General features: G+C 30.2%; 1 protein-coding gene across 1 annotated transcript; it reads left to right on the top strand.

The window, feature by feature from the left end:
* The first annotated feature begins 311 nt into the window (after positions 1 to 311).
* On the top strand, positions 312 to 26,308 carry LOC145328244 (trehalose transporter 1-like protein). Its single transcript, XM_080171860.1, has 24 exons — positions 312 to 398; positions 1,353 to 1,621; positions 8,847 to 9,066; positions 9,952 to 10,017; positions 10,898 to 10,975; positions 11,862 to 11,945; positions 12,993 to 13,059; positions 13,291 to 13,380; positions 16,847 to 16,946; positions 17,160 to 17,229; positions 17,861 to 17,964; positions 18,121 to 18,179; positions 18,398 to 18,533; positions 19,025 to 19,115; positions 19,619 to 19,703; positions 20,879 to 21,007; positions 22,038 to 22,095; positions 22,540 to 22,638; positions 23,200 to 23,334; positions 23,791 to 23,826; positions 24,114 to 24,221; positions 24,677 to 24,747; positions 25,143 to 25,231; positions 25,652 to 26,308. Exons 3-24 carry the CDS (start codon positions 9,020 to 9,022, stop codon positions 25,686 to 25,688), a joined length of 1,839 nt encoding a protein of 612 aa, XP_080027986.1. The 5' UTR covers positions 312 to 398; positions 1,353 to 1,621; positions 8,847 to 9,019; the 3' UTR covers positions 25,689 to 26,308.

The raw sequence follows: 26,308 nt of genomic DNA, 5'->3' as shown, positions 1-26,308 counted from the left end.
AATATTCTTTTTTTTTCTTTAATTTAAAGAAAAAATAAATCAATTCAACTAGAAAACTTATATTTGCAATATTTACTCAAGAATTAATCTAACAAAATGTGGTAAAAAAAAAGTTAAGGGGTAAACAAAATCCCCTGTTCCCCTTAGAAAAATTTTATTTCTTCACCTCCATACTGAAATTTTGTTACCCCAAACCACAAACCATCCAAAAATTTTCGACGTCCTTGGACATGGGGCATCATAAGTGGTATTGCGAGATGTCTACAAATCTATGTTGTTGCAACAACCGTCACCCTCAGCCCAACTTCCAACAGCAGTCAAGTTTTAGGAGCTGTGGTGATCACAACTAGAGTGAGAGCAGGGGGAAAGCCAAAGAAAAATATTCTAATTTTAGAAAGGTTAATTAATTATATTTTTTATAGTGATTTTAAATACAAAAATAACATGAAATTACAGAAAGTGATAAAAACTAATGGAAAAATGCTTATTTTATAATTTAAACAGATATATAATTTTAATTAAATAATGTGGGAATTAAGTCTTTGTTGAAGCTAACGATTTAAGCAATTAAAATGCAGTTGTTGTAACGCATAGAAACAATGTATATATAGTACATTCTATATGTGAATAAATATCTTTTTTTGTATCTTATAAACTCTAAACTAAATTGCAGTACATCCTTTAGTTCATGATATTAAGATTATTGTCCTATCCCTTTATACTATGTGATACTCAATACTACATATAAAATGGGCAAAAAGTTAAATTTTTTACTTGTTTTGGGTAATTGATGACTTTTGTAATTTTTTTTATTATTATGGAAAACCGTTAAGTATATTTAACAAATTCTAAAACGTTTTATAAAATTAAATTTAGCTTTAAAACTAAGAATTTATGTTGACATTTAAACCATTTTTATTTAATTGCCTTAAGATAATAGGACAATTTAGTTAAAGTTTATGAAGAAGCATTATACAAGTATACATTATATATGCATTTTTTGTGCAATCTATTGACTGTTATTGTCATGAATAAAATTGAAATTGTCGATCTAAAAAAACATATCATAAAATAAGGTCTTTTACAAAAAGTGGACTTTTAGACATGATAACTCCGTTTGTTTAAAATAAATTAAAGATACTTTTTTTTTTATCCATAATAGAGGTCTTAAACCTTCGGGACTCATAACTTCAGTGCCCAAACTCTGCAAGGTTACCAAGTAAACTGTATTAATTTTTTCTAAACAATAAAGGGAGGAGGGGAAGTAGTTATGGTGCTTAAAATGGTAATTTGCATGAAAGCACCACACACAAATTAATGTAAAGCTTTTATAAACTTATATTTGTTTGTAGGTTGCCCAGCCGCCCACCTAACCGTCACCAAGTATCCGGCTAGCTAAAGCCTGACCACCCCAAACTAACCACACCGGAGAGATCTCAGTGACTAGCCTAGCCCAAGGAAGTACATACCTACCTACCTACCTTGGAGAGGATTTTTCATAGAGTTGCTTCGCGCGTGAGATTTAGTATTACAAGTTTGAAAATCAGAGTCAGAGTTTACTAAGAGTAGTAGTTATCTATCAGTTTATACAGTTTGTATTTAATACATCTATTTTTCTAAGGTAAAAAGTGGTACATATTTAGTTTTATGAAAATCTTTTACACAAAAACAAGAATGACAATATCTAGAACTAGCGAAGTACAATTGAAAGTCAGCACAGAGTCCCCAACCTGTGTAGAGTTACATATAGCTTGTGCCACCTCTATACTTTTACTTTAGTTTTAAGACAAATAATGCAATAAATTATTGCTTGTTAATATAACACTGCGAATTTTAAAAGAAAAAAAGTTGACCCTCAAAATTTCACCTTAAAGTGATACTTTTCTAATAGTTTATAGTCCACTAACTCGTAAGCAGTAAGAATTCAAATCCATTAAGTCCCTTCTAACGAGATATTGGCAACTTTTTGCACACATTTTCGCAAACGGCAATTATTTCCTTTATTTTTAGTTTTGGATAATAACATTTTCATAAAAGTTTTCAGTAATAATCATTTAAGATCCATTGTTGAGAAAAAATAACTGAAAGAATGTGTTTCCATGCAAAATAAGCTTAAAATCTAATGATTTTAAATATTTGCGATTTAATGGTAAAAAAGAATATTTTTTGCTTTTTGATAGCCTGAATATGTTTAATTTTGTTTTTTATATAATCTATTCTTTGAAAAGACATGCATATTCTTGCAGATTTAAAAAAAAATTTTAAAAATCAAAAATTGAAATTAATCAAAATTTATCTATAGCCTTTGAAAAATACTTTTGATATTTTTAACCTATATAATCAATAAAATCAATGAAAAATAAAAAAGTTTTATAAAACAAACTTTTGGAAAAGGTTTAAGATAACTTCATAAAATTAGCATTTAAGTAGGATATTTTTCTTGTCTATTTTAAAAATGCAAATTAAACATAGTTAATGAATATTTAATTAGCAAGAATAGTAATAAAATATTTCAATAACTACTTAAACCTTTTTGTGGCTATGTTATTTATTTAAACAGAAAATCTATTTTGTCAGAATTATAAAAATAATGAAATATTTTCAAACAAGCTTGCAAAATAAATGTAATTCTATCAAACTTCCTCACAGTTTTTAGAAGATATTGTTGTAAAATATTTATTATCAATATAAAATCTTTAATTTACAATGTTTAAAACACCTAAAAGTAAATTCTAAGCAAAATTAGATTTATTCTCTAGATTTGGAGTAGCTGCGCTACTTAAAAAACATCTAGTATTGAAACCTACAGCTGATCAAAAATCAATAGTCATAAATTGGTGTTTTACAGATATCTAAACATATATATACACCTTACAGATTTATTTTTAAGATGGAATGTAAAGTATATTATACGAGATGTCATTTAGTCAAATTTTAAACAAAATAATTTTCATTAATTCATTAACAAAGTATAATGTTATAAATTTAAACTCACAAAGAGACTATTGTGTATTTTAATATTATGTTCTTTCGGCAATCTGATTCAAAACAAACTTTTTCTCTCATTCAAGTCAGGGATGAGTTTAGTACCAAAAAAATAAAACAAGTTGAAATACTTTTGATTTAATTTGATATTATTGTATAATATTTTCTTTTATATATAATTTAAGAAATATATTTATAAAATATTTACCTGTCATAAAGACGACATATAAAAACAACACCCTTATAAGGAAATTAAAATCTATTTTCAAAATTTTCAAATTCATTTTATGCTTAAGAAGGGACGAGAAGGAATTGAAATTCAACATTAACTTGTTATTTTGCTTGTATATTTATCATATTTGTTTACAGTTTATTGGTAAAGTTTGGTAATACTTTATTTCGAGTCTATGCCATTGTGATAAGTAGACTTGTGCATTTTTAACAATCATTGAATAATTGTTTTGAAATATTATAGCCGGACTTGAAAGTGATATATTTGAGTTATACAAAAAAGTGTTGAGGAATGATTCTGTTTCTTTAGGTCAGTTTAGGTTAGGTTATATTTGATACTGGATAGTCCCGAAGAGTTAGAACATCGCTAAAATAGCCCCGAAGGTTTACGGCCCTGTAGGAATTAGGAATAGAGAAAAAAACACACCCCTCCCCTCATTTGTTATTTATTTCAAAGATACAGAGAGTGTGTGTGTGGGGGGGGGGTCATGGCTCCATACACTTTTTGAGGGAAAGCACCTATTTTAATTTATTTAAGAGATGGAACTTACTAACCCTAACGTGGCTTTCTTAAATGACTATTTTCCATCACCAAAGGCAACAATGTTTTAGCGTTGGAAATAAAACTATGACAATATTTATTTTGTTTTTTAGAGTATAATTCCATTTTTTCTTGTTAAGTTATTAGTTCTAAACGGTTAAAGAAATGTGCAATTGCGTTAAATCAGCGCCTTCATGCTTAAAAAACAATATGCAAAAAGTGTTTACTTATAGATGCGTTAAATCTATATGCATTTTTTTCAGCGCATCTAATTTAGAATTATTGTCTGACCTTGCATGTACTTGTATAACTCTCCATAAACTACAAAATTACGATATAGTCCTAAGTCAGCAATCTCAGTAAAATTGTACCCAATGTTTTATTAATACATTCTCCTTATAGTTGGCCTAAAAACTTTGGGTTCTTTTTGTAAAACTATATTGATTGGTTCAAACTAGCAAAGTTCAAATTTTTTAACCAATGATTTTAATTTACAGGAAGGTTAATTTTGTTTATCATCATATTAGGAATGAGCTAAATTTATCATCAATCGTCTAATCCCAAGATTTAAAATTATTTTTGAAGAACCAAATTTTTTGGGAGTTCATTGGTTTAATTTTACGAACATGATGCTTTATAATCGATCAACACTTCAATGAAAGTTTCTCGCTTTAATGCTTTTCATTGAAAAAATATTAAGTTTTGTTTAGATGATGATCAACAATTTTACCGTTTACAGATTATTTCATTTTTGTAAGCATGATGAAATTTTCATAGATTTATTTTTTATTCCTATTATATTATACCTTTTTTTCTACGCCCCGAGCATCTATGAGCTTTGTTAAACAGGGAATAAAAGAAAAGGCTTCCATAGAATGATAAATCCTTACTATTTTGTATTAAAGCATATTAAATATGCATAAAGTAATAAGTGCGATCCTCCTTTAGTAATTTTTATTTAAGCAATGCCGATGATTTTTTTTTCTAACAAACTTACAGACACTTTATGTAAGAATCTGCTTCTATCTAGTTTTAAAGTGTCTATTTAACAAATCAATATATTATTATTTGGATTTTGCACCAAATTTTCATTTACTCTGATAAAGTGATGCTCGTAACTGGCTAAAATAACGATACTTTAGAAATAAGAGTAACTCAGCTGCTATTAAAGCTAGACCTTTCATTATTCTTGCCAACATCCCAGTTATTAAGGGTCATTTTTTGTATATCTAACATCCATGGAAGTCCGTCTCTTTTAAAGCGGCTTTTTAGCCGCTTTTATTTTTTTGTTTACCTCTTTAATTTGGGAAATTAAATCATTTTTCATCTCAATTAATTTTGCATGAAACAATTTTTGTAAACTTTGAGCCAGACGTCTAATAGAATAGCTCAGAGTATGTTAGACAGATAAATTACTCAATGGGGTTTGACTTACAGGGCTAATATCAGGGATCTTAAGGGATAAGACAACAGACGTGAAATTGATTTACATAGCAAATGATGATAAACAAAATTAACCTTTTTGTGGCTGAAAATTATTATATGAAAAGTTTGAACAATGGTAGTTTGAACCAACGAATCAAGATTTTTAAAAGTGTCAATAAAAACAGAACTTGTTTCTTATTTGAATTTTATTATCCTTTCCATTATGGCTTTGAACCCTAATAATATCCTGTTCGGTCGCTCGGGGCTAACACAAATGATTTTAATTTTTTAATTTTTAATTTTACTATCCGTGGAAAGATGCCAATAATACGATGCGATAAATAACTTTGCATACATCTCTTTTTTTACTTAGACTTTTGAAAAGGTCAATATTGTATTTTAATGTGCCAAAGGGTTGATTTTACTCATTACTTCTTGATTTTACTAGTTCAAGCCAAATAAACTGATAAGTAGGAATACTTATTTATCGTATCGTATTATAAACAGCTTTCCGCTGATATTAAAATGAAAGATTATACGATTAAAACAAGTTTTGTTATCTTAAGGGACCAAAGGTCCGGCCAATAAATCTAATGATTTTTATTTTAACATTTGTGGAAAATTGTCTTTAATACGATACTGTACATGATTTTTAATGCATTAATATTTTAATTCTAAATAAACATGAAACTTATTGATGTGTGTTTATCCAGTTATAAAAATAAAAAGTAAATATGGGGACAAAAACCATATCATTCCCACTTTGCCAAAAGGCTAGGCTAGGGGCAAGGTCACTATTGGATGGATATAAAGTATTGGTTTTAAATGATGAAATTAGATTTCCTTCTAAGCATAGATATAGTTTTGTTTGATCTAGTATTATTTTAATCTATTGTATTAAATGCATCACCTTTTAAGTTTGACCACTCTTATTTTTGCACTTATCCCCCCCTCCCCACCACCACCCGGAAAAATGTAGTGTTATTTTTGCACTACCCCCCCCCCTTTTCCCCGGAAAAAAAAATAGTGTTATTTTTGCACTATCCCCGCCCCTTAGACGTGAACCTAGTGTTTATATCAAATATCTTACCCGCCCCCTTATCAAATTGTAGCTGTTTAAACATTTTAGCAAAGATATAGGAAAACTTCAAGTAATTACATTTACATGTTAGATTTTCTTGATTTTCATATTTGCTAACAATTGACATAGGCCTTTGATCTAGCATACTTTTTTAAAAAAATAATAGGCAAAGAATTATGGTATTAATTTTTAGTAGTTTTATAGAAACATAAATTATTGTTAAATTATCTCAGTAAAATGCAGATTTTTTTTGCGCATTTTTGCATGTAGAAATTTTTTTAGCATGTAAGTAATATTTAAAATATGCATTTTTTTAGGAGTGCTGCCGATTTATTTTGAATATTTTGAGAAAGAATGATTTTGGAAATATTTTAATGCATATTTTCTTTATTGAAGATATGTTTTTTTATTGTTTCTTAACAGGTTTAAAATACTTTAACATAAAACGACTCTTGTATATGCAAAAGCACTCTTTTGTTAGCATTTTACCGATATACAATTTTTAGGAGTTTCTGTCGACATGAAATTTAACAATGGTGGTAATTGCTAACATAATTGAATTTCAATAAGAGTAAGGGATGGTTTCCCACAAAGTCCCTAGTCGAGCACAGAACCCCTCTTACCTTAATGTGAAATAAATTGAAAATAGGGGGGTGTGGTTACTTTTCATGTTTTTTTTTACATTAGTTTAGGTTAGATTAGGTCATAATGGGTACACCGTACAGGGTAGCCCATCAGGGTTAGGGCAACGCAGGTATAGACAAAGTAAGGTTATGATCCCTTGCAGGGGTTAGGCAAAGTAAAAAACTACCCCTCCATCTCCGTTATTTTCAATTTATTAAAAAAAAAGATGGGGGTTGTGCTCGCTAGTTACTTTGAGTGAAGGAACCAAGTTGTGTAAGCGTATTTGTTCTAGGGTAAAGGTGACTACTGCAAATAAACTAATAAAAAAAGAGTAAAAAGTCACGGAGGGAGGGGACAATGGGCTGTTTATCACACTAGTCCCCAAACTTTTTGTTTTATCATTCGTTATATTATCAACTTTGGGGACTTTTATTAAATTCTAATTACTAATTTTAATCTACAGAAGTGGTGATTTCAATTTATCGAATATTGTCTGATCCCTTTAGATCCCTGCTAAAAAGTAAATACAGAAATGACACTTACACCGTAAGTACTGCATTATTTAGAAAAGTAAATTATAATGTTCAAATACAATGTACAAAATGTTACCAAAAACAAGGATGACAACATCTAAAGAAAAAAAATTACACATGCCAATTTAAATCAGGGATTTAAAGGGATAAGGCAATGACCGGTAATTTGATGTACATCCCAGATGATAATACACAAAAATATCTTTCTGTAAATTACCCGTAGTGATTGAAACGTTTGGACACTCAACTTTATTTACTAAGTATATTTGCGATTACTTTTATTTACTGAAATCTTCCAATTTTTAACATCTACAAAACAGCCTGCTTTATTGCATCAAGATCCATGACAGATCTGTATAGGAAATAAACGTCTATAAATGAGCTCGAGTCTTCCAATGGTAAAGTGTTCAAAACTCATAGTGCTCCAATAATCCTCATTAAACTCTCATTGACCAAAGCGATAAAGCCTTTATCCTATTTGTTTATGGAATGAATTAAGTTTTTCACTTCATGTAGATATTTGAATTACATTGAAGTATTTAATCCTTATTTCATAAATAAAAAATATACGTTCATAATAGAGTAAATCTAAGAAAACTGTATTTTAAACGAATTCGATTGTGGCGACACTTCCTTTGTGTTAAAATATTAAAACTAAAATTTTTAATCATATTAACCCTTTGATGATGGCAATGTGAAAAAAATATAATTGAAAAAATCTTTTTAAAATCATTTAAATTAATAAATATTTACTTCTTTCTTTTAGATAGTAATGGCGGGGGAGGAAAATTGATTTATTGAGAAATAGATAAATAGATATATACTTATAGAAAACTAGCCAATAGCGATATAGTTATATTGAGCCAACTCTAGTGAACCAATACAGCCCAATTTCTTCCAATTTAAATAATCATTAAAAGATAATAGCAAAAACATACATCATTTTATAAAGATGTTCTGCCAAAACTTACAAAATGATTATTTTTTTCATATCAATAAATGCAAATGTCCATATCGTAGTGACTTTAAGAAAAGATTATAGAAAAGCTTTGTTTAAGAAAAGTGTACAATTTTGCCTTTTTTGTAATGTCATTTTCAAAACCTTTATCAAGATATCTTCTAATCTAAATTTAGACAATTTTTGGACATAAATAGATAACGTCGCAATCACATAAAGTACCCTTTTAAGCACTAATAACCTCCTAACTCTTTTGATTTTTAAAATAAATTAGAAATAAGATAGGTAACAATTTTGCCTATGCTTAACTACAGCAGGTTTAGGGCCCCATGTAGGGGTTAGACATAAAAAATATTATTTCCTTATTTAAATTTATTAAAGGAAGGTTTTTTTTATCAGTTTATAATAGGCAGTTTATTTAAAAGCAACAAAATTTAAAATATGTACCACTTTTAATGCTAATATTAGGTATATTTAAACACATACAGCATATATAATACATATATATTATAACCCTCACAAGAAGATATTTATTCATCACTACAGAACTATTTATCTATCACAACAACAATAGCAAAGCAGAACAAATTGAATTCAAATCACTAAACAAGAACAAGAACAAAACAAAGAGCAGCTTAGCCATGGAGAATAAAAATTTTAAAATGCCGTCAAAGCTGAGTGATAAAAGGTTTGTGTTTTATTTTTTTCAAGTCACTCTATAAATAACCTACATAAGTAATTCTGTCAGTATTACTCCTATTAAATAGAGTAGTAAGTTTTTTTTATCTGTAGTTTAGGATTTCGATAACCACTGAACCGATTAAGTATTCATTTTCGTATAAGTTTCATATAGGTACCTAGATGGTTTTGGGCTTTTTATCTACTTTATCTATCCATTCCAATACATATCTACTAGATGATAACGATACAGTGCCTAGTGTATGGTTAAGTGTCATAATAGAACATAAATCACGCGTCTTGGTGCAAAAACTATCAATGCCAATCAATAGAAAATCGAAAAAAAAATTTATTCTGCAGCTTCTTGTACTAACACACTGATTCATGAATAGTTTAATGGAAAATATTTAGTTTATGTATCACCTAGACTGTGCAATATCAAAAATAGTTAATTGATTTTTTTTCCATTGATAATTCACTACTTATATCACTTACTGAGTTAAGCATAAAGTCAGTCATGTGAATAATGGCTTAATTAAAGAAAACAAATTGTATCAATTATTAGATTAATTAGGCATTTAAAAGCAAATAAAAACATTTTTTAAATTTTAGTACTGTTTTCCATAGAAATATTTTTTTTATATAGTTACAACATTTTTGGAATACAAATTCCTAGGACAACAAAGTACAATGATATGAACGAAGCATCTCTATAATTAAGTTCTAAAAATGTAAAGATGCCACTAAACAGTATCCTGTTTTTTAACCAGATTTACAACAAAACTTTCATAAATTTATGTTCTGCTCATTCATTTTTGACATTCTACACGTGTTTGAATGTCCTACGGTTTCAGAACTTCGCTTTTATCTATTTTGGAATCCTTGTTTTTTTCAGAGATGGTCCAGTTCTAAAAGTGAAGATACCTCACGTTAAATTAGAAAGAGAGAGCTCGCTTCCAAGGTACAATTTTTAAATTAGAAATTGATAGCTCACTGTTAGGTACAATTTTCGAATTAAAAAGAGAGAGCTTGCTTCCGAGGTAAAATTTTAAAAAATTTCCAATCAACGATAGTTATGAAAATAATAACCCTTTGATTGTACGATCCTTCTCTTGATAATATATGCATGGAAATCAGTTGCGCCTGTTTTGGCCCAAGACATTACACCCTAATCTAATTTTAGTGTCACACACCTGACATTTCACAATAACATAAACATGAAGAAAATACTGATTTCCTTCATGAAGTTCTTGTGTATAAGAGTTCTTGTTTTTGTGTGCCAATAACTCGAATATTACTTCTTGACACGATATGACATATGTTCAATGTTGTTTTTAAAGTTTTAAAAAAGTAGTTTGTTATTTGTTTTATTGTTACAAACAATCTTATCAGCTTATTATTATTAGTTCACAACAATAAAGTAATATTCATTAGAAGCAAAGTGTATAACAACAATATCAAATTATTTAATATTCAAATGGAAGCTTCTATACCCCTTTGTGACACGTCAAAAGTTTATTAGCAACGAATTTTTACACAAATTTTGGCTTTACATCAAATTTTTTATTGAGCACTGAAGCCTTCTATTTTCGAAATAGTTTTAGGTAGTATTTGTCTAACTCAGCTTGGCATATTCCTGCGGGGCTATTCAGTTCTCTATATCATCTGACATGAAGTAAGAAACAAACCATCATATAGTAACTCCCGTTTATTTTGCAGTTAATTGCAAAATTGGGAGGGTTTATGTTTTCGACTAGACATTTTGAGGGATCCGCCAATTTCTAGATGCAAAATTTAATATTTAAAATGACCACCAAAGCACTGAATGATGATGTTAATAGGATTGAGATTGACCGTCCCTCTACACCAGCTACACCCATCAACAGGATGTCCACCCCTCCCCTCTACACTATACCCAGGTAGTAATTCTAGCAATTTCAGGAAGGGAGGACTATGGAGTGTAAATTGTACTTGTACCCAAAGTTTTATAATCATATTATATCATGGGTTAGCTTAGAAATATTTGGGTTTTTTCAATCTTCATATGATGGTACAAAACTAGTGGTGTTCACATTTTTCCACCAACAATTTTAAAAGAATAATTAATTTTGTTGATTATCATTGGGATGTACACAAATTTTTCGTCCATTGTCTGAAGATGTCCACAAAGTTTCTTATCTATAAAACATCTTCTTCGTAATTAGAATACATATGTAGGGATCGCAATCCAACAATTTATAAGAGTGTAGATCCAACTATTGTGTTTATGGCAGCTGTTAATGTGACTGCAGCTAAAAAATTGTGTATGCATGAGGATTGCCAAAAACCTTAGGATGGCAGCTGCATAATTTTTATAAACGGAGTATTGGTACAGTTTAAATAAGATTGAAATTCCGACCCCTGATGAATAAAATATAATAATACTAGCGGCCTCGCCCCTAGCCTCTAGGGGCTTTGCCCCAAGAGGTAATTAAAGAAAGAAAAAATAATCACCTCTGGAGATGCCCCCACAAATTTTAAATAAATAAAAAAAAATTGAGGGGGGATTTTTTTTCATTTTTGGGGGGGTTGGGGGTGTCCAACCCCCCAAGAAAATAGCCTAAAACCACCACAGGAGCAGTAGGTATATTCCCTGAAGAGTAGAATCCGATCGGTTCAGTGGTTACCGAGATCTTAAGGGACGGACAGACGGGCAGACAGACGGACAGACAGACAGACAGACAGACAGACGGACAGACATCATTCTACTTTGTATTATAGATATACAAACGTCAATCTGTTTTACTAACGTCAATTTGTTTTTAGCCGAACAAATCCTGATAATGTAAAGTTTGCCTCTAAAGAAGACGAAGTATACTCGCACATACCACCTAAAACTAAAAAATTGAGGTAAGCTATTTCCAGTGAGTCTACCTCCTTTTTTTAAAAGGTGATTTCACTTGGGAGGAGAAGTTATCATCCCCAAAAATTGTTAACTTTTCCTGAACTCACAAGAAGCTTTACTGAATAGGAGAATCATATCGATCCAGCGGTTGAAAGGATTCTTCCTTACTTTTATGAAAGCATTAATCTTCGACTTTATGATTTTTTAAAAACTTTTGTATCTAATAGATTTTTAATGTTTTTTTTTAAATTTTCACATGAAAAGGCATGCCTTAATTTTCGAACCTAGTAATAGTGTCTAACTTTTTATCTCTGTGACGTAACAAAAATCCATCTCTTTTTTAGGGGTTTCCTTTCCCACCTCCCTTATCATCCTTCGATTTTTGTTACGTCACAAAGATAAAAAGTTAGACACTATTACTAGGTTCTAATTTTCATTAAACTGTTTAAAGTGAGGGATGGGTAAATGGAATAATAATTTTATTCCTGTGTCCTTTTCCTGTGAACATGTAATAATAAGACAACAATATGCACAGTACTATTTTATCTCTCTAAAGTTATTGCAAATAAAGGTTGATAAATATATCAATCAAGTTGTTTATTTACTTAATATAATTTTGTTTAACTTTTGGACCAGTTGTTTTAAAACCTTTTAGATACAAGGTAATAATTTTTATAAAGTTATTGGCCACTTCATTATGGATAGCTTCAGGCCAAAATAATAAACAAAAAACAAATATTTGGTGCTTTCCCTTAAAGTGACTATTTATCATGAATCCCCCTACCCTTTGTTGTTTAAGAGGTGGAGGGGGGGGGGGGGGTTTGGTGTTAGTTTTTTTTCTATAACTTACAACTTACCTCTTCCTCTGCTCTACCTTTGCGAAACTTATACCCGCGGTGCCATAACCCAGCAGGGCTACCCAATACCCAATATAACCTAACCTACAGTAATAAACAAACAAACAAAAAGCTAGCCTTCTTCCCCTTAGTTTCAATTTATTTATGCATAAGGGTTTGGGTTTCTTTTAGGTTTACAGCCAAAATTATTTATAGGATGCGCAGCTTTCTGTGGGTACGACCTGTACAACAGTCTTCCGTTACTGCCTCTCTATTTGCCCAGGTAAATTTTATTTTCTAGCATAGCTGGAAGCATCACAACAGCATTACCTAACTATTTGGTACTAAGTGTCACTTTTTTTAAATCTAGCCTAACAATTAGTTATGATTTTCTTAAAGGCTTATTTTATTTTTTAGTAAAGCTTTATTTCTGTCAAATATTTTATTTCATACCCTTCAGACTTTCGGCGATTTTTACTTTTATTTTCGATGATTTTTATTTAATTTATTTTAGTTACTACCGTTGTTGGCTATAAATATTGCAGCCTTTTCAAGTGGTCTTTCTTTGGGTTATTCTGCCATTCTTCTACCTCAAATAAGACCGGTAAGTCTTACATTAGAAGCGCAACTATTTCATAATAGGTAGCCCCGCCCAATTAGTACAGCGGATGTTTTAGACCAGCTATGGATTAAATATCACTTTGATTTTACACAAAATTATCATGTACTTTTAAAAATTGAAACTTGTAGCTGACTAAAAGACCGACCCCCCAATCCCAAACCCAATCAAACCCCTTTACCCCCTCCCATCCTACTGAATGAATGAACTGATCAGTAAGGGATGTCCATGTTAGCACCTTATATTGACGACAATATTTCCCCTGTCATGATATACACGCATATTCAATATCCATTGGAACCGCTGTGTTAGGGCTCCCCGCAGAGGTTAGACATGGGAAAAATATACACGTCCCCTTTTAATTTGAATTCGTTTTCAAAATAAGCTCAAAAATACCCAATGTGCGACAGGAACACTTTCATGTACACTTTTAACAAAAATTTATTTGAATCTTTACTAAAATCTTAGTAATTTTAATCAAGGGATAAGAAAATGGACGATAAATTGATTACAACACCTTCTTTAGATTAAAATCGTTGGTGATAAATTTGGACACTACTAGTTTTTAATCAAAATTAAGTAAAAGTATCCACAATTTTGAGTCTAAGTGGTTATAAAACTTTGGGTACCAGTGTAAATAAAAGTCCAATATCTCCTACCTCCTTGGTAATCATTGTTTTATTTTGAAATAAAGTGCAATGACAATTAACTAATTAGAAACAGTTATTTTTCTCTTTTCTCTGTTATACTTAAATACACACTGTAAAAAATATTCATGTAATTCGAATTTTCTTTCCAAATATTTAGTTTTAGTACATAGCTATTTCCTATTTCTTAATGTACAGGGTCTAGTAAAGTCTGCCAAACACTACGTCATACTACAGACGTTTAAAATGTTACCTACAGCTGAAATGTTACGCGTTTGGCACTAATAGTAAAAATAAGCGGAATGCCTTGGTCCGTAAACAGGTTAGACTCATTAATATGTGTAGTAAGGATTCCAGATAATGGTCTTGCTAAAAAGAGTTGGTTGTCAGTTGGATGTTATTTAAGCTAATGATATTCTAAAATGGGAGTTCACTTGATAATGTCTTAAAATTAAAGGAGAACCCCGCCTCAAAGAGATAGGTTTAATTTGAGATGAACTTTTATGAGATGATCTAAAAGCTTTAAAAGAAAATATTTTTTTACAGTGATAAAATGATGATATTTCAAATTAATTAGCGTAATTTTAAACTTCAATGAAAATTTATAATAATGGCTACTTCAGAGAACAGCCAATTTGTTTTGATATTTTTATATTGATATTTTATATTATGCTATGTTTTATTCAGAGAAATGTCCATGGATAATAAATAAGATTTCTGCTTGCATAAAAAAATTCAAAAATATTGTAATTTAGTAAATCTAAGCAAAGTTGATAAATGTGTTTTCCTATACATATTAATTTATGTTACATGAAAAGGAATTATTTTACGTCCAATTTTTCTGACGATAGAATTTGTTTCCTTTTTAACTTATATTGTTTACTTCTTATAGAAAAAGCCTATTCTTTGGCTAATCGAGAAATATATTTCATTTCAAGAACACCTATCTTAAAATTAATTGTTGGACGTATTAAATAAATCAAATAATCTATCAATAATTCCTATTATTATTGTTTTGCTAAATTATTTGTTCTTTAATGTTAAAGCATTTGACATATTTTTCTTGAACTATTATCTATTAGATTTTATTACGTTTTTACTGTCTTTCTTAAACTATTATTATTTACTATAATTGCATGCACTTTAGCAGTTTAAATATCAAAATAGTTTTATCATATATTTTACAACAAAAAAATGTAAATGTACAGAACTAAATAATTCAATGTTACTTTGCTACTGATTAGCAAATTTGACATTAACTATGCAATATTTAAAACTTCTTTAAATAATGCGCGAAATTAAATTTGCAATCTTAAACCCACTCCATATCTTTTTGCTTGAAGCTATTATCCTTCTGTATGTTTAAAAAAGTCACCATCGTGAGTTTTAAGATAAAAATAGAAGATTATCCATTATTGTAGAATTATCTTATTATCTTAGTATTAAGGGATATGTTAATGAAAGTTAAATTTATATATTCACTATGAAATATATGATAAGGAATGGCACTATTCTAAAAAAGGACTATACTAATATTTTAATTTATCTTCATATACCTTTTCTTGGTTTAATTCCATGAAAAGAAGTTGTATCAACTTTTTTTTTTATAGCTAGCCGGTTCTTTTAGTAAGTAGTAGATGTAAAATTTTTCATAGAATTCAGATATGCAATCGGTTTTTTTGTAGACCTCTTATTTTTTAAGTAATTTAAGTTTTTTAAAAAAATATTTAAGTCGGTTTTAAGGTACTAAAACGCAACAAAATAAAAGAAGAAAATGGCCAGTAAGAACAAAAATAGTAAGATCTTTAATTTGACACCTTACTTTTAAAATTCTGTTGAGTAATTATTGAAAAAATCTATTTTTTTAACCTCGGTATAATAAAAACTTTAGACCTAAATATTTTCTCAAACAGACATAAAAAACATGGGTTCATATATACCTTCAGAATCAGAAAAATATTACGAATCCATTGTAAGCAAAATTGAAAAAAATTAAAAAATTAAAAAATTAAAGAAATGGCCAATTATTTTTTTTGTTCAGACAACACTATTGTCTTCCCTTTTTTACCCCCTCTTTACCCCCTCTTTACCCCCTTCCCATTTTTATACTCAATTGAAGAATTAAGACGTTGCCTGTACAATATAATATGATATTTTCATATAATTCCTTTTATTGTAGTTTATATACTATATTGTAAACTTTTTTTTTCAATTTTGCTTACAATGGATTCGTAATATTTTTCTGATTCTGAAGGTATATATGAACCCATATTTTTTTATTTGTGAAATAATAAAATTAAGTTCAAAGTTTTTATTCTCGTGGGTTAAAAAAAATCGATTTTTTCAATAATTACCTGACAGAATTGAAAAAGTAAGGTGTCAAATTAAAGATCTTACTATTTTTGTTCATAATGACCATTTTCTTTCTTTTTTTTGTTGCATTTTAGTACCTTAAAATCGACTTAATTTTTTTTTTTTAAACTTAAATTACTTAAAAAATAAGAGGTCTACAAAAAAACCGATTGCATATCTGAATTCTATGAAAAATTTTACATCTACTACTTACTAAAAGAACCGGCTAGCTATAAAAAAAATAGTTGATACACCTTCTTTAGCATGATTTATGGATTAACATCAAAAGTATTACTTAGAACCATCAAATCTGATTACTTGGAAATAACGGCTTTGCTAATACAATTCCGAAAATATAAATGTTATTTTGGTAATGATAAGTTTAAAATTTATAATTCATGTATTGTTTATTAATCTTTGAAGATATTTAAAATTAAATTAATGTTTTTAAGGATTTTCAGCCACTTGAAGATTTAGCCAACCAAATTTACAATCTAACCTCAACAAAATACCGTCCTTTTACTGCAGATACTGACCAAGGCTCCTGGATAGGTAAAATTTTATATAGTACTGCCCTTTTTATATTAAATCCTTTTTAATTTTGATAGTACAATATTTTTTATTCTAAAATTGCAAATAGCCTAAAGGCTAAACCATTAAACAAAGGTTTAAACAAAAGAAACTTGTACAATATAAATCTACAATTAAAGTCTTTTTTTTCAATTGTATCAATCTATCTATAAAAAAATGTAACTTTATTTTCAGCAAGTATATTCGGAATTGGAGCAGTGTTCGGTGGAATATTTTCAGCAGTTATTGGAAAGAAATATGGAAGGTAATGTCTTTAGATCTTTGGATTTTACAAAAGACAACGTTCTACTTTAAAGACATACTAGAGGCCTCTAGAGACACTTGAAGGATGGGGGATTGGTAAATATTCAACCCTTCATTTTTGTCCAAGGTTAAAAAGAAAACGTAAAAGAAACTTTATTTGTTTGGGGTGATTTCTTTAGGGAGGTGTTACCCTCTCCAAAAATAGTTATTGACATTCCCCGAGCTTCACTGTAAAATGTGAACCATAAAAGTTCTGTGGTTAACAAGGCTCTTTGCTGCAGATACACACACACGCACACACACACACAGTCAGACAGCCATCCTGTTACTTTTTTATAAGGATTAAGAAACTTTAATTTTATTCAGACTTATTTCTTTTTCTTTTATTGAGAACAAATCCGACTATATAAATACTGTATAATAAGGGTTATAGATTATACCAACAACGAAACTAATTCGAAAGAAATCACGGAACCTATTAGGGATTTTCAGCTGTCGTTGGCCGGGGGGGCAAAACATAGTAAAATTTACGACCTTTATATCTCCCCCCCAAATATCAGTTTAGTTTAATTTCGATTGTTTGTCAGAATATCATTCCCTTTACCCTGCCCTTGAACAGTTTTAATTTTTAGACGAGTATGTGTCCTGATACTATCAGTTGTAGATCTCATTGGTTGGATTTTCATTGCAGCCTCTCAAAATCTGGCCATGATGCTCATTGGTAGATTTATTTCAGGTAAACAACATTTGTTGAAGATAAGGATGTTATTTATTTTATTTATCCATTTGTTATCAGTTATTGCAATATTTTTTTAGAGAATTGTGTATAACTATTAACATGGAGATATTGTTGTATATAATTAAATGTTATCATCACTCCATTTATTTATAGGATTTGTAGCTGCAGGTTATTCTCCTTGTATTCAGATTTATGTTGCTGAAATAACCCAGGTATTTTTTTAAGTAGCGAAGCTATAATTTAATTTACCCTTAATAATCCTTTTAAACATAGACGTCATAGGGTGGATGTTTACTTCCCCTCAATCCGTTAAAACCCCTCATTTTAACCCCCAAAAATAAAAAAATGAATGTTCCTGATTCTGAAGATCTCATACAGAAAAATTTATTTTTCTTGTAAAATGCCCAATTTTTAACATTACATATTATAGGCCAAGAATCGTGGATGGATGTTAGGACTAACAGTACCTATAATGTCTATTGGTACCCTGGTCATGTACACCCTTGGATCTAACCTTCCCTGGCACCTGGCCGCTGCTACATGTACACCTGTACCTGTTTTTCTGGGTAAATCCATTTATTTTGTACCTGATGGAACATCCCCACTCTTATATTGAAATAGAATTTAAAAAAGAAGGGGGCGGGGTAGTTTTTAGTTTCTTAATTATTTACTTTAGGTTAGGTTTTTTAGATTAGAATAGGAGTAAGTGTGTTTTTGCCCCCACAGAGGTTAGGCATTGGTGAAAAGGTACCCCAAACTCACTCCTTATCTTTAATCTCATCCCAAATAAGTGGGGAAGGGGAATGTACCCGATAGGCACTTTGGGGTGAGCCGAGAAAGCTGCTAAAAAAATCAGCATGTGACGTCATAAAAATGAGGGATTATCTATCTCTTTTTTTGGGGCTTTCTTTCCCATTCCTCCTCTCCCCATTCCTCATTTTTTGGCGTCAGAATTTTTTAAACTACTTTCTTCCTCAATACTTTAGGGGAAACACCTATATTTAAATTCTGTTACTTTTATATAAGAATATGCTATAATTTTAATTTTTTTGTAAAGGTATTTTTGTGTTCTGCTTGGACGAGTCCCCCTATTGGTATTTCCAGCGTGGAGATGATAAGAGGGGCTACGCTGCTTTGGAAAAATTCAGGTCTGTGGTCCATTTACAGTTATTTATCTATTTTGTTTATCTACAAAAATAATTATTTATCGGATCGTATTAAAGACAGCTTTCTGCGGATATTGAAATGCAAAATTAAAATAAAACATGTAAATATAAACTATTAAAAGATTAAAACCAGTTACAATAGCATTGGCCCTTATTATTGTGGAAAGTTGTCTGAAATATGATGCAATACATGATTTTTCATTATGGGTGAGAACTGTATTTAATCCAGCGGATTTCGGTTTCGAAGCCATACTGAAAAAAGGGTTTTGTGGTCCATATGCAAAATGGAGGAAAACTATTTTTTTCATAATCTATGATGTTTTAAATAACATTTTGCTTTGATTCTTGCCTTTAGGGCTTTCATCTATTTAAAAATAGCTTAAAAGAGAAAAAGCCGCCTTGTTGTTTTAAAGATCAGCCCAATATTCGGTTAAAAAAAAACAATTTCTTGGATCATAAAAGACATGATATTTTGTTTTTTTTAGAGGAAAGGATGAGAATTGTATCTCTGAAAGTTTCCAGATCCAGGAACATCTCAAGACAAGACTGGAAGAGGTTTCCTTTATGCAGGTTCTAGTTCACTTTCATAACCGTTCACATTCTACAGGGTGTCCCTCGTAAACTGGTTTTTTTGAAACGCTTATTACTTCCTTACTATTTGAGCTATCTTAGTAAAATAAAAAGTATTTGACAGCCTACTACTGACCATTTAATGATATAGTGATGAAAAATCCGCAAAGTTAACAGAAAAAAATTTACAAGGTAATACGTAACAGGCTGATTTTAGTGAATATAAGACTAATCCACAAGAAAAATATGCCTTAGTTAACTTTTAAAGCAGCTGGTGGTCAAACGGTGGATCCCAAAGACTTACTTCAGACATTATAAGAACTGGCATTGTATTATAATTAAAAAGTCTGATATATTTCAGGTTCTTGTGTGCATTTGAAGCGAGCTCACATGAAAAATTAACAAAAAAGATCAATATTATGCCTATTTTTACGTATTGTTCACTTATATTACACTTCAGATTCTTGAATATTGAGAATTTCTGGTATGCCATGTCAAGCCTATTCCATTTTTGTGCTTAGAAAGTCTGAGCGACCAGCCGTTTGAACCCTAGCTAATCTTAAAGTTCACAAAGCAAATATTTTCTTGTGGGTTAGTCTAAATTCAATAAAATTAGCCTCTTATGTAATACCTCGTAGATTTTTTCCTGTTTATTTTGTGGATTTTTCATTGTTACCCCATAAAATGGTCAGTAGCAGGCTGTCAAATACTTTTTATTTTACTAAGATAGCTCAAATATTAAGGGAGTAATAAGCGTTTCAAAAAAACCAGTTTACGAGGGACACCCTGTATATGGAGTATTATCTTTCTAAGCTAGGCAAAGATTACCCCATCCTTAATTTGAAATTAAATAAGACAGGAGGTAGTTTTTGTTTTGTTTTTTTGATTGTTGCTTTGGTTAGGTTAGGTTTTATTTTGGTAGTGGGTAGCCACGCATGGTTATGGTACCACTGGCTTTAGATTCTGCAGGGTTTGGGACCCCAGTAGGGGTTAGGTGTAGGCACCCCTCTTCAATTACATGAAAAAAACCAAAATATAATATAAACATTAGTTTTTAACCATAATTATAATAATGAATGGGTGAGGGGGGGGGGTTATAAAACAGTGTTATTTACAGTCCAATGTCCCCTCCCTACCTTGTTTATATTATCAATTACAATTATATATTTATCTAGGGATTGAAGAGTATCTTCACTGAGACCAAGTATTTCCGTCCCTTCCTAGTTCTCAACACTCTCTTCCTACTCATGCTGTTCTCGGGAAAATTTGCCATCGAGTTCTATGCCATCGACATCCTCATTAAGGTCAGATTTAAATAGTAAACAAGCTACTCTATACTTCACTTTTTCTGTCTGTATGTCCATCAGTCTGTAACGCTTTTTTTCGGCTATCATGATAAACGACATATACCAATGGGCATCCATTATATAATCTATTTGGACCGTTTTGTCTATCTATCATGCTAAGAAATTTTTTCAAAAAGAATAACTCTATTTTTGTTAGCCAACTACTCATTAATTAACTTTGTCCGCCTGTCAGTCGTATGAGTTTTTGCACTAGTATTTCTTAAAAACGTATGAGCTTCGCTACCTATGGATGTAGTCATATATTTCAATAACTTTCCACTTTTGTTACGACGTTAATTTTACTGTAGACAAACTAACTGGTTGAACTAATTATGAAGTAGTTATGCTCCAGAAATAAGATTAATCATAGTGCAAACAAAAATACAAACAAAAAAATAACGATTTGTCAATAAAAACACAGTTATCATAATACAATGCAATTTTATCTTATTTTACTTTGATACATAAATTTATATAATTAATTGATTGTTTTTTTGCAGTATAATAATTTATTACCAAGTTTAGTTCTACAACATAGAGCTAGTATATTTTTATCATGCAGTCAATTTTATTAAAAAAAACTTACCCCTTTTCTTGGTTTTACCCGTGAAATATTTTTTTAAGAAGCTATAAAATGTAACTTGTTAAAGGATACAATTAAATACAAAGAAAACAAGGATGAAAACTTTCATAAGTAGCGAAATACAAAACAAATATTTAGCATTCAAATTTAACATTCAAAGTTACTTGTAGAGCAGATATATCAAGACCGACGGACCAAGCATATATATCGGATTCTCATTGGTACAGGAATTTTTGAGGGGATTTCTCTTCTAGGGAAGGTTGTAATCCTGCCCCCTAAAAAAAGATATAATCCTTCCCTGGACGGACCTATACGATGGTTCACTGTAAAGATGATCTTAAGGAACAAACACACACACACACACAAGGAGACATCCTATTAGTTTTATATAATTGTAATGTTTAGGTTGGAGGATCAATGGATAAACACCTTGCTGCAGTTCTGGTTGCTATTATCCAGCTAGGTAATATATTTTTGGGTTACAATCCTTTTACTTTTGTAGGGGTTGGGTAAATTGCGCGAGAGGTGCTCTAAAGTATTGTTTCACCCTCTTAATATATTTTTTACCAAGTCGGTATAATTTACATTGGGAGTAATTATCCCCACTGAAATATTATTTTGTGATAAATGTAAAAAATTACCTGATTTGCAAAAAGGGCTTTCAACTATGGCGCGAAGCGAGCTGTATATTTTTTTTGTTTGGGAGGGGGAAGGGGGGGAGTTTTTTCCGTGCTCTTCACCCTAAAGAAACCTATGAACCTTATTGACGGCTAAGTTCACAAATGTAAAAAAAATTTCAATTGATTATGAATAGATGAACTTTTAAATTATTGTGTTTTATGCTCGTTTAGACTAGATTAAAATTTTATATAACTGCATAGAACTTGTCTTAATATTATTATTTTAGTTGGTGCCCTACTATTCCTGGTACTGATAAAGAAACTGTCAAGAAAGCTACTCATTGTTACCTCAGCTTTTGTCATGGGAACTGCTCTAGTTGTTCTTGGTAAGTTTAAATGTTGATTATATAACGAAACTACATCAAATTTTCTTTACAATTGTCTGTCGTTCAATTATATGTAATGCAGCATGAAGAATAAAATATATTTCCTTTTACTGTGAAAATATTCCCATACACAAATCTAAATAAAACCCATTTAAAAATCAGTTCTCTAATTTTCTTCTCTCTTATGTTTGTATAATATAATCTTAAATATGAACGGGATTGTTTACCCTCTTTGATTATCATAAATCATTGAAAATATTTGCTTCAATAAAGTTGCCTTATAATGCTTATACCAGATGCTTGTTAATCATTGATTAATCCACCCACCCATATTTTTTAAATAAATGGAAAATAAGAAGAGGCAGTTTTTTTTACAGAGCTCTTATCCCAAACGTGTTGTGCTACCTATAACTCTATATAACCTAACCTAACCCAAAGTAATGAACAAGAATTATTCTTTACTTGTTTTCAATTAACTTCAAAATAAAATTTGTGGGAGAGGGGTGGTTTTTAACAGTGTTCAACAAGATACTTTGTGTAAAAGTACCTTATTATGTTTAGGTTTCTGTGTATATTCTCAAGTGAACACTGACATGGCAGATATGGCTAAACTAGACTGGCTACCCTTGACTTGTGTCATTATCTACATGGTGGCTGCGCCCCTGGGATTATGTAGTATTCCCTTCATGTATGTAGGTAAGTTATCTGGTTATACTAGCGGCTACGTTCCTAGCATTTAGAGGCTTTGTATTCGAAGGTACCGAGATGTGATAGAAAAACAGATTTAAGCCTTACCAAGACTTAAATCAAAGGGAGTAGCCTAAAACAATCACAAGACCTGCGTGAAGATTACCTAAATAAGAAACCCAATAAATTCGGTATTTATTGAGATCTTAAGCTTCAGACAAAAAGCCCTTACTACTTTATATAATAGGATTTTGTTATTTTATAAAATTTTGTAGAACCAGTGGCGTGCATAGGGTTTGCCAGAGAGGGGGAAATTCTTAAAGGGGTGAAAAAATGGGAAGTGGTGTTGGTAGACCACCCCAACACTACATGCTTATTTTATCTATGATTTTTAAAGTACACTTTTCTTAGGAGATGTTATTTCAAGGCAAATTAATTTTTAAAAACTTTCTTATTTACTTTCAGCCGAGTTATACCCAGCAGAAATGAGATCACTGTTAGGTGAGTTATCAATTTGAATTTTGAGGAAAACAAGGATGAAAACATCTATAAAGAAAAGCTCTTAAATCAGACTATAGAACAATCGATTAAAGAGTTGCTGCGCTTTCTACATCGTTTCTAATTTTTACAAGAATGATCATGCCAAGTTTGAAATCGTTAGGATGATTTCAACAACCCTAAATTAAAATTAAATGTTATTAATTATGGATGAACGGACGAAACGACCATAATTATATTTTAGATTATTTAACAAAAAATAACTTTATATATACTTTATTTAAAATTAGGTGGTTTAACTATTGCCCTGTCAAATGTTGAACTATTTGTGGTTGTCAAGACTTTCCCCATGCTTGAAGGACTCATTGGAGACCATGGAGTATTCTGGATTTATGCAGGTTACTATTTTTGTTGCAGTTTCTTGTTAAAAAAATCACGCAACTGGTATAGTTAAAATAAAAAAATATTAAATCAATAATATTTTCAAAAACGCACTTTCCTAAGTCGTGTATATTTCTAAACAAGAATGCCAACATCAAAAAGTAGTGAAGCACACAACGTACATAGCAGATGTTCATTGAGATAGAGAATATGCGATCACTCATGTAATAAAAATCACTAAACCTTTATGAAATAATAAGTAACTTTGTCTGAAGATAAATAAATTATAATCTGTATGTTCATTGGTACAACGAATCATTAGCCAAAATTTCAGTCATCTCTCTTGAATAGTTTTTCAGAAAACCACATTTCCCCCGTAGTATTACGAACTGAATGACGGATGGATGAACGGACAAAGTGAAATATAGAGTAGCTTTCCACCAAAAAATATTCTTAACCTTATATTTTTTAGGCGCCTGTTTCCTGTCAATCGTATTTACCCTTTCCTACATACCGGAAACCAAGGATAAATCTCTTCTCCAGGTAGTGAAAAAATTATATATTTATTCTCCAGGTATTGAAAAAAAATACTGTAAAGATTTCAGCATAAATATTACCAAAAAATCTTCCAAAGGAGTTGTCCTAACTTTTGTGATATTTTTTTTAAAAACAGCTAGTCGGTGATTTCAGTGATTAGTATATTAATGACTGTGGTAGTAGTTTTTCGTGTGTTAGTGTTTTACTTTAGATTAGGTTAGGTTATATTGGGTAGCCCGGTATGATTAGGGCCCCTATCAGAGGTTAAGTTATAGAAAAATCTACCTTGTTTCTCCACCGTATTTTCAAATTATTTATGGGAAGGGGGTGTTCTGTGGGCACTTAGAGCAAAAGAACCAACAATTTTAGGGATTTAAATTAATTTAGTTGTTTTGTAACAGGTTGAAGGAAAGTTTGAGAGACATAGAAAGACCCAAAGAGCCAGCCCTTGGATTACACCCATTTCTAGCCCGTCTGTCAGCTCTTTCAGGTAAACAATCATTCTTTTCCACAGGGATGTCCAAGCTTTTTATTTTATGAAAGGTAAAATGAGTTCAAAGGTTTGAGTGGGAAAATTTAATGTATTTTAAAACTTTTGAGGGGGGTAAAATGAAGGGTTTCAAAGTGTGAAGGGATTAAACACTTCTTTATCCCTACCATTGGACTTTTATCCTTTGTCATTGGTCAAATATTCCTAAATGTCAAATAATATTGCTTTAAGGGTTAAAAGAAATAACCATTAAAATTTGTTAATTAAAGAAATCATTTTCATTGAAAAATATACTTTTTAGACAATAGCATTTATTAAATATGTTATTAAATATGATAAAATAAATCTTAATGTTGAAGGTAAAAAAAAAACAAGATTATCATCACAATATTTTAAGAATTTGTATATCTTTTGTTTTAGAAAACTCCAGTTCCAGACCTCAATGTTTACCCAATAAGAAGACAATAATTGAAGAAAAATTGTAGTTTTTCAATTTTTAATATTGTAACTGTTATCATGTACATAAAATCCTATAATAATGATTTAATCATATATTATTTGTTCAACAAAATTACAATTTTCCTCTTAATTTTTCCCTCTATAATAATTATTCCCTTTATCTCTACTCTTTTTTTTTGTTTACTTTTCTTTTTCTATGTCTCCTTCACATTTCCAAAAATTCCTTTTTCAACTTATGATTTTGTTGAACATTGTAATAGAGTTAAGGATGTACAAAAATACATTAAAAATGCTCTCATAGTACAATACGATGTACATATCAATTATATGAACTGTAGAACAGTTAAAATTAAAATCTAAAAATTATGTTTAACATAATAATGTACAAAAACTGCTCCTTATTGTTTTGTGATATGTTGTTTGTCAGATTTGAATCTCTTGTTCAATGCTTTGAAAGTAATTATTTGCCTGTATTTAACTAAACTTTATTTAAATCTTGCAATAATAGTTTAGTTTTATACTGGCAAATAGTTGAATTTTTATTTTACTCTTATATATTGTATGTCTAGAATATAGATGTAATTTATAAACATATTTGAAATAAAATTTAAAAAATCA

Source organism: Acartia tonsa, chromosome 9, assembly GCF_053477335.1.
Source record: "Acartia tonsa isolate MP-2025a chromosome 9, ASM5347733v1, whole genome shotgun sequence".
NCBI lineage: Eukaryota > Metazoa > Arthropoda > Copepoda > Calanoida > Acartiidae > Acartia > Acartia tonsa.
Note: the sequence above shows the minus strand (reverse complement) of the source record. Positions and strands in the feature narration are given on the sequence as shown.